Source organism: Lepidochelys kempii, chromosome 13, assembly GCF_965140285.1.
Source record: "Lepidochelys kempii isolate rLepKem1 chromosome 13, rLepKem1.hap1, whole genome shotgun sequence".
NCBI lineage: Eukaryota > Metazoa > Chordata > Testudines > Cheloniidae > Lepidochelys > Lepidochelys kempii.
Window position 1 is genome coordinate 19,775,325 of NC_136392.1, and position 13,998 is coordinate 19,789,322.

The 13,998-nt window shown below is 42.0% G+C and overlaps 1 protein-coding gene across 1 annotated transcript; it reads right to left on the reverse strand.

Moving 5' to 3' along the window:
* Positions 1 to 1,445: 1,445 nt before the first annotated feature.
* Positions 1,446 to 13,371, reverse strand: SERINC3 (serine incorporator 3). Its single transcript, XM_073309589.2, has 10 exons — positions 13,234 to 13,371; positions 10,385 to 10,546; positions 9,202 to 9,395; positions 8,332 to 8,411; positions 7,364 to 7,501; positions 6,476 to 6,645; positions 5,062 to 5,152; positions 4,292 to 4,469; positions 3,354 to 3,581; positions 1,446 to 2,348 (listed from the first exon to the last, which is right to left on the reverse strand). The coding sequence occupies exons 1-10, from the start codon at positions 13,270 to 13,272 to the stop codon at positions 2,210 to 2,212; spliced, it is 1,419 nt and encodes a 472-aa protein (XP_073165690.1). The 5' UTR covers positions 13,273 to 13,371; the 3' UTR covers positions 1,446 to 2,209.
* Between the last annotated feature and the right edge of the window lie 627 nt (positions 13,372 to 13,998).

Sequence of the window (13,998 nt, forward strand, 5' to 3'; positions counted from 1 at the left end):
TTTATTATGCATGACTGGGTATTAAACAATTCTGTCATAACAATCTAGTTCATTTTAAGTGTACATGTACAATAATCTTTTTCAAAGTTAGGTTAGATGTCATGGAATCACTCCTAAAGATGCAACTTTAAACTTATTTCCCCTCTTGCATTTGTATTTAAGTTGTACTAAACTGAGCATGAGCTGCTTCACTCCTACTCAGGCAAACTGAACTCTTGATTCATTAAATATAGAGACATGAGGCCAATGCTTCCAGCAAGATGGTTGAAGTTAACACTTTTTGTTTTTGTTCAATCTACTTGAATGTTAAAGTTGGCTTAGTTAGCTCAACTGAAATGCCATTTGGCCATTTTAAACAAACAGTCTGAGAATCTTCATTAGGTGAAAGTAAGATGTGACCTGAGTCTGCTGAGATGCAGGAAGACATGTCTATTCCAACTAATTAACTAAACATAGATTTATCTCCTATTACGGGTACTTTAACTAACAGTAGATGGCATTTGGTAACTGGTAAAAACTCAAGTAGCCTAGTGTGCTGTACACTATGAAGTCAGCATCCAGGATAGAATATGAAATGAACATCTGTTGCCTAGTATCTACAACTACAATAAATAAAAAGGGAGTCCTAATATCTATAAATTATAAGGTTATCTGACTGCTAATTGTACTTTAGGGGTGGCTGTAGGATAGAAGATAGTGGGTAGGCTTTGCCTCTTGTCTAGCTTTTCCATCTTTCCACTCTCCTTCCTTACCAGCATACAGTTGTGTATTGTGTCCTTTGTTATAAACATACTTATTGGCCAAATTACAACTCCTTAGCATGTCCACTTCCTGCTATGGCTGAGAAACTTAAACATGGTCTTAGGCATGAATTGTCAGCAACATTTTACTAAAAAGAAAAAGGAGTACTTGTGGAACCTTAGAGACTAAAATTTGAGCATAAGCCTTCAGTGCCTTGCATAATGACAGGTTTCAGAGTAGCAGCCATGTTAGTCTGTATTCGCAAATACAGACTAACATGGCTGCTACTCCGAAACCTGTCATTTTACTGCATCCTAGTGCACATACAAAGCTAAAAATTGAAGACATAAGCTTGGATACCTACCTCCTTCTAGTAAAATAACTAGTGTTAGTGGTCTAATTGTAATAGTCCTCAGTCAAAAGATAAGTCCACTTTGCTATGTGTTTTGTAAGTGTGCTCATCACAGACTCACCATCCAACATATGATTCAGCATCAGAGGACTGGAATGAAGGTGTAATCACCATGTTTAAATCAGAGCATAGATTAAGTCATATGACACCACTTGAGCCACATAAAACTTTCCTTTAAGTCATGTGGTAGGCTAATACAGCTGCTGAAGTTAATTCAAAATATCATGGGATATTATGAACTTGCTGCACCAGTCCCTGCACCTACCTGGAACAGAGAGAGTTTGAAAGATGCTTTGAACAGTTAATCTATATTTTAATCAAATGCATTTATAGTGCAAATATTGACAATGTGTATTAACTCAGACAAGCACAAATTGAGAATTAATAAAAAAAATTTCCAGCATAATTTTAGATTCGAAACAGAAGTATCTGAGTTTAGAGTTAAATCAAAGTTAAAATATTTGGCAAATATACTAAATCAAAGAATAGTTTCCATAAAACCTAAAGGTATTATTCTGGGAACAGGAATTACAGTCAACAGCTACACATCTTCAAGATATTGGTCTTGGAGGGAATGTATAAGTTTCTGCCCACAAACAGGAAGGTGCTCTTTTAGACAACCTTTTGCAATGGAATGTAGAAACTTACGCAGCATGGCTTACACTTCCACATACTGACCATTTAGTGCATTATGCTAAAAACGCAGCTTCTTCTTTTATATTACTTTGTGTTTAATTGTTCTCTTCAATATTGTGTTGGAACTAATGGATACTACAGGTGTTTTTCTTCTGTGCTGTACTACAGTTGTGGTGATAGATTTCAAAAATGCACAAACAGCTAACCTCACATATAGGTCAAAATAAAATAGTATCAAAATTAATGTAGTTGAGATACGGCATCAAGCATTACACAATCCAGCAGTTTCTATCCACCTGCATGGAACATGAAAAGATGCATTTGCCTTAGTTTCAAGAAATAACTGAAGCAATACATGACGTTTTGGCTTTCAGCAGAGGAACTTCAGGCATTTTCATAATCTCAGACAAGCACAATCATTTAAGTGAAGTCCCGACTGGTAATGACAAGAGGAGCCACTAGGGTCCAGACATAGAGAAGGAGGCAGACCCAGCTTGAGGAGATCTTCACCCACACAGCTGGCCACTTGCTTGTCATGGTTTTGAAGTCTGCATCAGGGCTGTAACAATGGGAAAGAGTTGTTAACGACAAGCCTCCACTTGCCACCGTCTTTGCACTTTTACTGAACCGAAGGTGCAGCATGTTTGGAACATTCCACCATCATTTCCAAAAAGGCTCCTTGTCTTATAAGTGAAGACCCTACACTGCAAAATCCCTCCTTTCAGAACTTTAGAGGTGTCCTGCCACCTGCCAGTCTAAGTACATCCCAGCCTATGTATGTTTATGCATCACCATTCTTACAATTGACCCCACAGCCAGTTATGAACCAACTTCAGTTCTTTATTACAGGCAGCTGTTCCTCCATATACTCTTTCCTTGTTTAAGACAGCACTCACAGCAGCACTAAATGAGAAAATGCAAGACCACCCCATGTAGTAGGTCAGCCAATCACAAGAAAAAGGCAGTAAGTAGGTGGTGGGAGTACAGCCTCAAGATGGATCGTCTCAATAGCTCTGGGGCAACCCTCAGCACATAAGTGGCTTCCATGTCTGTAGCTGCTAACATTCCTTCTCCCGTTTGTCTTCTCAATCTCAAGCTGGGCAAAACCAAACTTTTCAAAGGACAGAGTCCCTGACTAACTCATTATGCCAACAGGAGGAAAGATACACAACCACAGGAATCTGAAGAAAAATCTACTCAGTCTGGTATCTTTTGCCCTTGCAAATTTGGACAATCCTTTATGCAGGCTGCCCCGTCCCTTTCTGTCAATGCCCCAATTAAAAAAAGCTAATCACCACAACTTTGATGCAACTATCATGAAGGAAAGATCTGAAACCACAGATATCCCAGATTTAGGAGTAGCCTTCAGACTTCCAGTCCCTAAGCTACCAGTGAACTCACTGGATATCAAGGGGAATGGGGCATAAGAATTCTTCTCCCAGCAGGAATTAAAGCTGCACAGATAGTCAGATCAGCCACCCAGAGTTGAGGTAGCAGGTGCACCTTTCACCTACCTTCGTAAATATATTTTATGTTTAAAAAGTTAAACCCATTTTGTTTCTACCTGTACCAGTTAGTGAGTGTCATCATGATGTAGAGAGAGGCAAGGAGCAACATGAAGTGAAAGAAAGCGTAGCTGTACTGAACTGCCCCTTTCTCATTGTCCATGACCCGACGAACTTCTCCATCTTCCACAGATCCACCATCCATTCCCACAGGGTCATCCAGCATGGCACTGTCACTCCCAGACAAAGTCAGCTTGTTCACCTGGCTATTACTGGAAGAGCGGATGCTGCAAAGTGACCCAAAAAACAAAAGTTAAAAATCCACCCTAGAGAACACAGGGGTGGGTTTCACTAGTGACTATAACTAGTCAAATCTTTTACATCCCCCAAAATGTGTTGCGATTGACTGACATTTTTCCAAAAGGGTAAACAAGGAACGCTCCTTAGGAGATCCATTTCCATTCATGTTACATATCGGAGACCCAAATCTCTGGAATAGGAACATCTCTCTCTCCAGAGCCACCTGACGCTGCTCTGGATATCACTGCAGGTGGCAGCATCACACCAGCAAGTTGACTCCTAGCCTCTGCTAGAGCTGGAAACTCAAGACTAAATGATTCCAGTTGCTATCAGTGGAAGCAGTGTGCTACTTCTGAACTTCCAGTCCAAGCAAACACCTTACCCCAATGTGTTTATTGTGATTGGAGGTCAGTTCAGAAACAACTCTCTTACTATTTACCTCTGACTTAAGTAACATCCCCCTCCCCACTTCATGCTATTATGGCCTATTTTAGCTTAAGACTTCAACTAATTAAGAACAGGGCTGGTGAAGCCTCTACCGTCCTCACAGTTTTACTAGTCTTCCATATTTTTATTTGCCCACATCAAGCTAGACAGAGCCTTGTGTGCAAGGCAGGTAGATTTCATTCATAAACGCACACAGTTTTCACAGAAGGAAGGCAAGTGCTGTTTCTGCTTTGAGTGACTCAGATCTTACCTAGAATACAGGAGACAAAGAACAAAGATACCAAGTCCAACAATACTCTGTGCATCCCACCACTGCAAGGACTTTGGTGGAGCCTGAGTAGCAGGTATGACAGTTGCATTAGCTGGAGTTATTGTGGGTGCAGTTATCTGTGTGATGATGTTCAACAAACTTGGGTTGCAGCTTCTATCTGAAAGAGGTTTACAAAAAAAAAAAGTTTAGTAAAACTCATCCCTGTCATCTTCTGTCAGCCAGGTTTGTAGTCTAGAGTTCCTGCTGGACTTCCAATTGCTCTTGGATTCCCTAGTAGCATCAGTGGCAAGAAGTCTTCCCACATTCACTTGACTAGATTAGTGTACTCCAATCAAGCCCTTTCTTAGATCTTTGCACAGATACCATCCTTCCCACATGCCCATCCCCACACTGCTTGATTCTCAAAATATTTAGTTCTGTGTTTCACTAGGAAGGATTTCACAGAATGCAACAGATAAGCCTGGACTAGAGAATTAACTTCAGTCCAGACCTTATCAACCAGGTCTTTGGGACCTCCAGAATAGATTGCTGCAATATGCACCACACAAAAGAAAGCCACTGAGAAGCTGAATAGGACCACCTGACTATGTAGCAATTCTGTACCTGAGTAAGCACATGTTGTAGGGATTCTCAAATGCATCATTTGATCAGCAATCCCAGCACAATGGCTTCTGATAACAGTAAGCTCCACTGACATGTTTTTGTTTTAAAAATGGAATACCTTTCTACCAAGGCAGATAGATGCTTACCAGGCTCATTAGACATAGCTGACCAAGTGAGATACATTGTGTAGAGACTAATAACAGAGGACTGGAGGAGGCCAGAGTGCGGTTGATGTTCCTGTTTAAAGACAAAATGCTCTCCAGAGTCAAAAATGGCATTTCAGATACAGCTGCATTTAATCCTAATTGCTGCAGATTTGCCTAACATCTAGTACAGGGATCAGCAACCTTTGGCATGTGGGCCACCAGGGAAATCCGCTGGCGGGCCAGGCCAGGCCAGTTTACCTGCAAGGTTCAGCTGATCACAGCTCCCACTGGCCGAAGTTCGCCGTGCCAGGCCAACGGCAGCTGTGGGAAGCCAGACACACACGTTCATCCCTCTTGACCCAAATACATACACTGCGCACACCATCTTTGATCAGAAGCTCTTGCTTGACTTAACCGTGACAAGACTGACTGTAGCAGGTTTGCAAAATACAAGTCTAGCATATAACTTCTGAACAACATCTAGTAATCCTCTGTGGCATATTAGCAGAGGTGGTGACTCAAAAGAGATGGGGGGGGGCACGCTGGAGAGAGAGAGGGGAGGAGCAGCTTTAGAACCCAAGACCTATCTTTAACAGATATGCCCAGTATTCTTCAAAGGGTGTTTAACCAGGTGAAGCACGTGTATTCTACCTGATGCAGAACTATTTTGTGTTTAACAGACATCTAAACAGGTCAAAGTATCTCCCTGTTACAGTCACCCAAAATACAACCATCCAAAGTCAACCCTCAATTTACCCGTGTGGAAACCGCATTAAATAAGAAGGGTTGCAGAGTTATCATAAAGGGCAACTTGGTTTCTTACAACAGCAACACAAACAATCAGAGCAAAGGAAGACTAATCTGTCATCATTTATTGTTTGTTAACTAGGCCAGGGGTTCTTAGAAATTTTCATAGCGCACCATATCTCATGAAAGTTTTCAGAAGCATCTTAATGACTTAAGAACCTAAATCCAATTGATGTCGTTTAGGTATGCTGAAAGTTTTACCCAGCAACTCTTGGATGCCTCCCCTCTGATCCATGATAGCTGTAGTATCTCTGAGGCAACCACAGCAACTGCTTTCACTAAGTGCACCAAGAAATAATTTGGTGCATTGTATTTCAGATGTGTCTAATACAATGACAGCTAGAAATCAGCATCATCATGTGACATGCCAGCTTTCTGCAGATGGTCAGTAAAATGTTCTAAATGTCCACAGTTCAGGAACTATTGCATTAGGTTCAGTTTTCTGCTTATTTCTAGTTATCCCACACAATCATTAGCATGCTCTCATCCTGTGACAATTTTTTCTGAATGTGTATTATACATTTGCTGTTTTTATACTTCAAAGGAGATTTAAAGATATTGCTATCTGTGTACAAAAGGATTTAAGCAAAAATAGAAAATGTAGTACCTGAACTTTTGGAAGGATAGAAATGATGGAAACAACAATGCACAAGATCATATTAAAGCTGATGAAGAACTTGTTCTCGGTACAACCATCAGGTTTAGTGTAGAATACATAGAAGAGCACAACAGAAATTATTGACAAGATGTAGGTCAAGCTCGTACAAGAAAATAAAGCTGAAAAAGAAAGACAAGTTAACTCAACACAGGGTGGAAACAAATACTTCTGCGGGCTCCCCATTGGAACACTTACCAGCCCTGAATTTTAGAGGCAAGATTTTCTCTCTACCCCACACAGACTGGGTGCCTTTATAGTGCCCTTCTTTCAAGTTATTTATAATCTAAGGAGCCACAGAGGTTAGTGTTCTCAGCTAAAAAAGAGTTAAGTTAAATTGCTAATTGTTATGGTTTTGTTGCTGGAGCCATTTAAAAAAAAAAAAAATCACATCAACAGCCGACAAGCATGAGGTGCAAGCCACATTATCACCATTATACAGACAGGGTGACTAAAAAGAGCTGAGCTGACTTGCTTGAGAACATTAAGGGAGTCAATGGCTGTAGCCCTGTATTCAGACCATACCTCTCTATGTAGCTGGGCACAACATTTAAATTTTATTTCTTATGACCATCAAACTGGACAGTGACTGACAGGTCTACTTCTCATTTTAATTAATGTGACTAGAACCAGCGTGTACATAGAGCTATAGTGGAGCAACGCTGCAGCTTCTACCTCCTCAGATACCTATGGAGCTTCAGCTGTAGGATGCAGATCAGAGTACAGCATGTACACAGTGGCAGGGCTGTAAGAGGCTACACCTTGTTTTTGTACTTACACTATGTACACATTGTTTGTTTCTTCTAGTTAGGTTTTGCACTCTCCGATTTAGATACCTACCCACATACCAACACCTAGAATTTCCTTCCTCCATTCGTTCAACCCAGGACTCATTCCAGGAGTGAGCAAAGTCCACAAGCAGCACCAGCTGGATGAGGATAAAGCAAAAGGCTCCAAGAATGCCAATAATAAACCATGCTAGAAAAGACATTAAAGGGATTTAAGTTAGAGTTATTTCTCATCATTTGTATTTTACTAGGTAGAAAAACTAGCCTCAGATTAACCTATAAACTGGCTTATCAGCTTTTAAGAGGAATAGTGAAAATATAGCCTGGAAATTCAGTCCCCTAATACTCTATGGCATCGATCCTGCAAATACTTACACATTACTTGCATGCTCTAGAGCATGCAAGTAGTTTCACTTACTTCAATATGACTCAAATTAAGCACGTGCTAAGTATTTGCAAGATTGGGCCCAAAGTGTTTTCAGAGAGAAGAATTCAAGATTTAACGTAAGACACTATTTTCATGTACGTAAGTGACCATCGAAGTTTATGAAAGGTGATTTAACTCCCCAACAATCCTACAAAATGGATGCAAACAGTACAGTAATAGGTAAACACTTCCTTAGCATAGCTGACTGAAGAGAACAGAACTTCTTAAAGGTCTTTGCAGAAGATCCCTAAAATGCCTTGGCAAACAAAGTCTTTCCCGACATCTGCTAATATGAACAGTGACAGAAGAGAAACTAAGATTTTGTCAGTCATACGAACACTTAAAATAATTAAGGTATTTAACTATAAATACGGAGCTTGGCCCTGTTTATCTGAAACACTGCAGCTATGCCCCAGGACATGTCCTGCTTACGTCGTTACTTCCCTAATTACCAGAACATTCCAGGGAAATAGGGTTGCACTGTATGTATTCTACAATAACCATAACTTGGAATGCACCAACTATAACCTCTGGTAATATGTGAAAAAGTTTGTATTTTCAAAAGCGATTCAATGACTATATATTAACTTTACCTCTTGTGAAAGGCCCTTCAGGAATGTAAAAGGCTCCAACCATGATACCAACTATGGCAGCTATTTTGAAGAACCAAAACCTTTTTAAAATAAAAAGACAAACATGTTTGACAGTGTTGGTCCTCTATCTGTACAACGAACCCCGTTTTAAGTGAACAAAATATGGCTGATTAACAGGCATGATTGTCTAATAATGACAGAACAGAATTGTATACAGTCTATTTGGGGATGCTCTGAGATGGTCTTTTCACATAGGAGACTGCCAAATAAGAGTAGTCTTTTGAAACCTGCACATGCTCAGACAAGGTACTTATACACCCAAATGGGTTCTTGGTGATGAAATAATACCTATAACATTTCACAACTGAATAGTGTTGAAACACTGTTCAGTGCTTTAGCCTAGAGAGAGAATGTTAAATAAGACATTTAACAAAGGCTGTTATTTTAAAAGGTTTCTTTTAATTAAAGTATCCTAAAAATATATTTGTCAAGAGTCTCCCTTTCCACTCCATCTTTATCTCCCTTTTTTAAAAAGAAGATGGCAGTTTTAAATGAACTCCAAACTCCAGAGAATGATAAGTGTTTGGGAAAATGACAGAAGAGGTGAGTTATCTGATTTCAAGGCATAATGTTTCAACGTCTGATTGTCAGTACTTTAGAAACGCAGTGGAAGTAGGAGGCTTCCTAGGGATCTTGGTTACCCACACACTTTCAGAAGCAGTGCTCTCTAGCAATCAGCAAAGGAACTAAAGGACTCAGTCCAGGCTGTTCATCCACATACATCTAAGGAATCTGTCACTATCTGGGAAAGAAATTGGTAAGAGACAGACTAAACAAGTTAACAGGCAAGTCAATACCATGCCTACATACCCATTGTGCACTGCGGCTCTCGGATCGTTACTTGTTTTCACTTGTATCATAAGAAGAGAGAAAATGAAGAAGAACACTGCCATGGCAAAGCTGATTCGATAGACTGCCCTGTATCCAACCAGCACATCACAGTTGACAAAGCCATTCATGTGTGGTAGCCTGGTATGCAGCCCCTCATCACAAAATCCAGGCACCTGGATAAAAAGAGATTTGTAACTTGCCGTTCTAAGACCGCAGTCACAAACATGTGGAATACACAAATAACACAAGGGTCTCAGCTAGCTTCCCTCTGGTAGCCGTTGTGAGAAAAGGCTTTGCATCTGGTCCACAGGCAGAGATCAGATTTGTTCCTAGTGTCACCTTTTCCTTCCCATATCACTGCATAACCAAGACAGAGAGAGTAACTAATTTACCCAAAAGGAAAGTATCAGGGTGTAAGGCTTAGAGCAAGGATGTGAATTTGGTATCCTCATTCTCTAGGCTTGAGATGTCCAAGTGTCACAAAAGTGAAATCAATATTTCAAACTAGGAGCCAAACAGAAAACCATTCCATATATATACTGTGGCAAGTTTCCATTATATTCCTTTGCCCACTCCCGCCTGGCAGCCTCAGTGGCACCTCACTTCTGAACAGACAACTGACTTTTTGGCAGAACTCAGGCCACACTGGTCAGTTAATATTTCTGTAACCCCGGGTCTTGGAATCCTCTTCTCCAACCACCACCCTAACAGGATCCTATCTCCAGTTGGGACCGGTGTTCTTCCTATTCAAGGATTTAAATCAACACAGCAGGCGCATCTGAATTAGTGGTGTAACATAAATCTCTTCCCCAGCAATGTAAAACCTGAATGAACTGCTCTACAGAGAGAATTTGCAGGACAGTGACAGGCACTCTAAGCAGTGCTGTGCTGAAGACAATGTGAATTTAAAAGAAAAAACATAATTTACTTAGTTTACATTTCAATTATGCACATGGGCGACACTCTAGCAATCCAAAGATTTACAACACAGTTTATTTTTCTTCTATTCTGAAAATTTCCCCCCTTTCAACATCTCCAATTTATTTGGGCACGTGTGTGTGAGGTAGTCCACGGCGAATAATAAGAACTTGGGGCTACTAGCATAGGTCATGGCTTTGTTACAAAAAGATCACAAATGTCTTATATATATATATACACACACCTTTTTCAGCTGCTCTTCCATTCCCGGTGCTAGCATGATACAGGCAACAAGCGTACTGAGAAGAAGGAGGAAGGCATAGATAAGACGTGTCACTGTGGAATTCTTGCTGTTTGGACAACATCGGCACAGCAAACATGAGGCACCACTGCACAGACATGGAATCTAGAGAACCAACATGGGAACAGTAAGGGTATTTCTCTATACAGACCTCACTTTCAAAAGGGCTAAACATTATCATTAACCACAGTCCCTTACTCAGCCAAATACAGCTTCCCTGCAAATTAACAGCCCCAGTCACTCACTTCCTGCAGAAGTTATCACAAAAATTAGAGACCAAAGTGATCAATTTAGACATCAAAATTCACCCTGATGGCATTTTTCCCCACAATAAATTCTTTATTGCTCTATCGTCTTAATTTAAAAAGTGTCTCAAGTGATAGCACTCCCTTTTACACATGTGATTATATTTTTAGTTTTATAACAGTACTCCAAGGCATAAAATTATGCACATACAATACAGTTTAGTTTTGAAATCAGAAGATTAAAGGAATCTGGTATGGTCATGTTAAGGACTCGAACCCCAGACAGCATAGTTCGTTGTCTGACCGCAGAGAGACAGGCAACACCAGCAAGGTCCAAACACAAGCTCTTTATTGAGGAGTGCACACAACAACAGAGAGCGGCCCGTCTCCAAGAGGAACCAACTGCCTCTTAGGTAAAACTAGTAGGTTTTTATAGACAGTTCCAGAGTAGCAGCTGTGTTAGTCTGTATTCGCAAAAAGAAAAGGAGTACTTGTGGCACCTTAGAGACTAACTAACTTATTTGAGCATAAGCTTTCGTGAGCTACAGTTGCATCCGATGAAGTGAGCTGTAGCTCACGAAAGCTTATGCTCAAATAAATTGGTTAGTCTCTATGCAAAAAGAAAAGGAGTACTTGTGGCACCTTAGACAGTTCTGTGCAACACAGATTATTCATTAAGCAGCCCACCCGCCCCCCTTAGTTAAAGTTCTCTTTCTCTATTATGCATGCATACCTATACCCCTCTTGTATATAGCTTTGAGCAAGTCATAACACCTCACCAAACTTTATCAGTATGGTTGTCAAACAGGAGACGAGGAGTTAAGAACAGACATAGAACAGAAACATGGAGTGGAGACAGTGCGTCTCCTTATCTAAACAAGCCGTTCTCAGAACATCTGGTACAAAAACGCAGGTCTCCCCTTATCTCACTCCCGACAACTTAAACAAGTATTCTTTCATTCTACTTATCTCGTTCAGGGACTTTCCCAGCAACCTTTATTGGCCTGACTTTGGTTCGGTTGGCATAACTGCTTCATGTTTAATTATTCTCACTTAAGAGTCACAAGCCCTGTAATTACATTAGAACAAGTAGTTCTGCACTTCTCAGCATGAACATGCAAGACTTATTTTGCTTTTTACTTAATACAAATGGCTACCAGGCTGTAGGGACCCACTAATAGGAAGGAAAAAACACAGGGGGCAGATTTCACAAGCAACACCACTCCCCTTTTTAGAAAAAAAAATGTCTATAATTCATAATGTGCATAAAGTTATAGTGGGGCAGCAATGAATGATTTGCTGTTGTCAGAAATTCTATTCCTCATGAATTGTGCACGCTCAAATTCGAAGTTCTTGATTACAGAGAAGCTTTAGGAGATGTTATTTATGAAAGGTTGAATGTGTTCATTTCTTTCTACTGCTATCAGCATTTATCAATTATGGAAACAAGTATTTAAAACAAGTTTCTCAATTTCTTATTTAGAAAGTGATTTCAAGAGCATCAAGCTTAGAAAAAAACCCAGCCTAATTGGTTCCAGTGTTTTATGGCAGTACACAGAACATACAGTACTCACAGTTTTACAACTATTTAGCTACATCTTAAAAGTGTTTCAAAGGTCATTGTCAGTAATTTACACCCACAAACATAAAAAAATGAATTAAATAATTTATAGGAAAACAGTTCGTTTAAACTTAGACATACCATTGCAGTATTTGCAAAGAGAACTAGAAAGTGAAAGTAGCAAATACATTTTCATTGTTTTAAAGTTAATGAAATACAAGTAGTAACAACAAAAGACAACATAAGTGGTGTCACTAGACGTTTAAGATTCTTTGTTATAACAGACTAAGTAACCAACATTTTTTTAAAGCTTCACCCCCCCCTCTCCCCGGTTTGTGGACTTTGCCCTACAATAACCCAATGAGCCTGTGCTATGTTCTCAGAGCAATTTGTGTGTTGTTGATGACGCAATGATTACTTCCTGTGTTACGCCTTCCTGTGTTACAAACACGAGGAGGGACTTCCCACAAATAAACAAAGAGAATGTCTATAGTATTCAAAATGAGGCAGGAAACCCCTGAGCTACAGCAAGAAATCCCCTGGGTCCCTCGGGACATTTACCAAGTACCACTTATCAATGTCAACCCTTCCCCCACCGCCTGCCTATCCAGCTCGAGCCTAGCAGCTCCTGGGGGCTGGGCCTGCCTCTCGCTATGTGACCGTACAGCGCCGTGCACAAGATCTCTAAACTCGGCCACTGCCTGAAGGCGCCCCCCGAACAGCCGCGATACAGGGCTCAGCGCCAGACACAGCAGACCCAGAGCTCGGGGCGGCCGGGAGGGGGGGTGTCTCCGGGCCTGGAGACGAGCGTTAACGGCAGTAACAACACCCACCCCCGGGCGACCAGGCCTCACAGCCCCCCCCCCGTGGTGGGGCGGAGGGAGGAGCAGCATTGCCTCTGCGCGGATCACACGGGGCTCCCGCGACGGGCGGAATTCGCACCCCCACCGTCAGCGCCCTTCAGGGGAGGCCACCCCGCCACTCACCCAGCTGGCCAGCGAACAGACCCCCAGCACGGCCCCCATGGTAACGCAGCGGCTGCTTCCAGCTCCCTGGCCGCTTCCGATTTCTTCTTCTTTCTCCCCTGCAGCGACGCCATTGCGTCATCACGATTCACCCGCCCCGCAGCCTAGCGCTCATTGGTCACGTCCCGAAGTTTGCACGCATGGAACGATCTGTTAGGAGAGGGGAGGGGAGGAGGCAGATCAGCCAATGAGAAGACAGAAAGCCCCTGGGAGGGCGGGTTGAGGTGGCAGCCTCCAAAGCGGTGATCGGTGACGTTTTGCGCAGCGAGGCAGTCATTGGCTGAAGAGACCAAGTGGGTGGTACCCGTGTTCGAGACAGCCTATGGGGGTACTTAGTCAGCTGGGTGGAAGGTGACAGGAAAGGCCCGAGGCCGTTCAAGGTCTCCTATATCTTCCACCCCGTGGGCGGGGCCATTGGCGGCTCCTCTCCCCCTCCCACCAACTGCCATGGCAACCGCCAACCGCCTCCCGGGGCACCAGGCCTCAGCCTCCCTCAAGGCAAGCCGGCCAGCCCCACCACAAGGCGACTGTACCCAACCCCAGCAGCCGCGGCGAGTATCTGGAGAGAGACCAGAGACAAGCCCGATAAGGTCATTTTCTTAAACGGCAGAAGTGGGGCCACAGCAGCATCTTTTGCTGGCCCCAGACTCTTTGAACATTCGCTCTCCCAGTGTATTGTGATAATAATGCAAATCTCTACTGGCAAATTCATAAAAAAAAACCCAT

Bases quoted from the DNA above. Each gene is read 5' to 3' on its own strand.
- SERINC3 (XM_073309589.2), bottom strand. From the start codon at position 13,272: ATGGGGGCCGTGCTGGGGGTCTGTTCGCTGGCCAGCTGG. The intron at 8,412-9,201 runs GTATGTAGGCAT...TATTTTAAAAAG, and splicing joins AGAGCCGCAGTGCACAATGG to GTTTTGGTTCTTCAAAATAG. The intron at 6,646-7,363 runs GTAGGTATCTAA...TTTCTTTTTCAG, and splicing joins TTCTAGGTGTTGGTATGTGG to CTTTATTTTCTTGTACGAGC.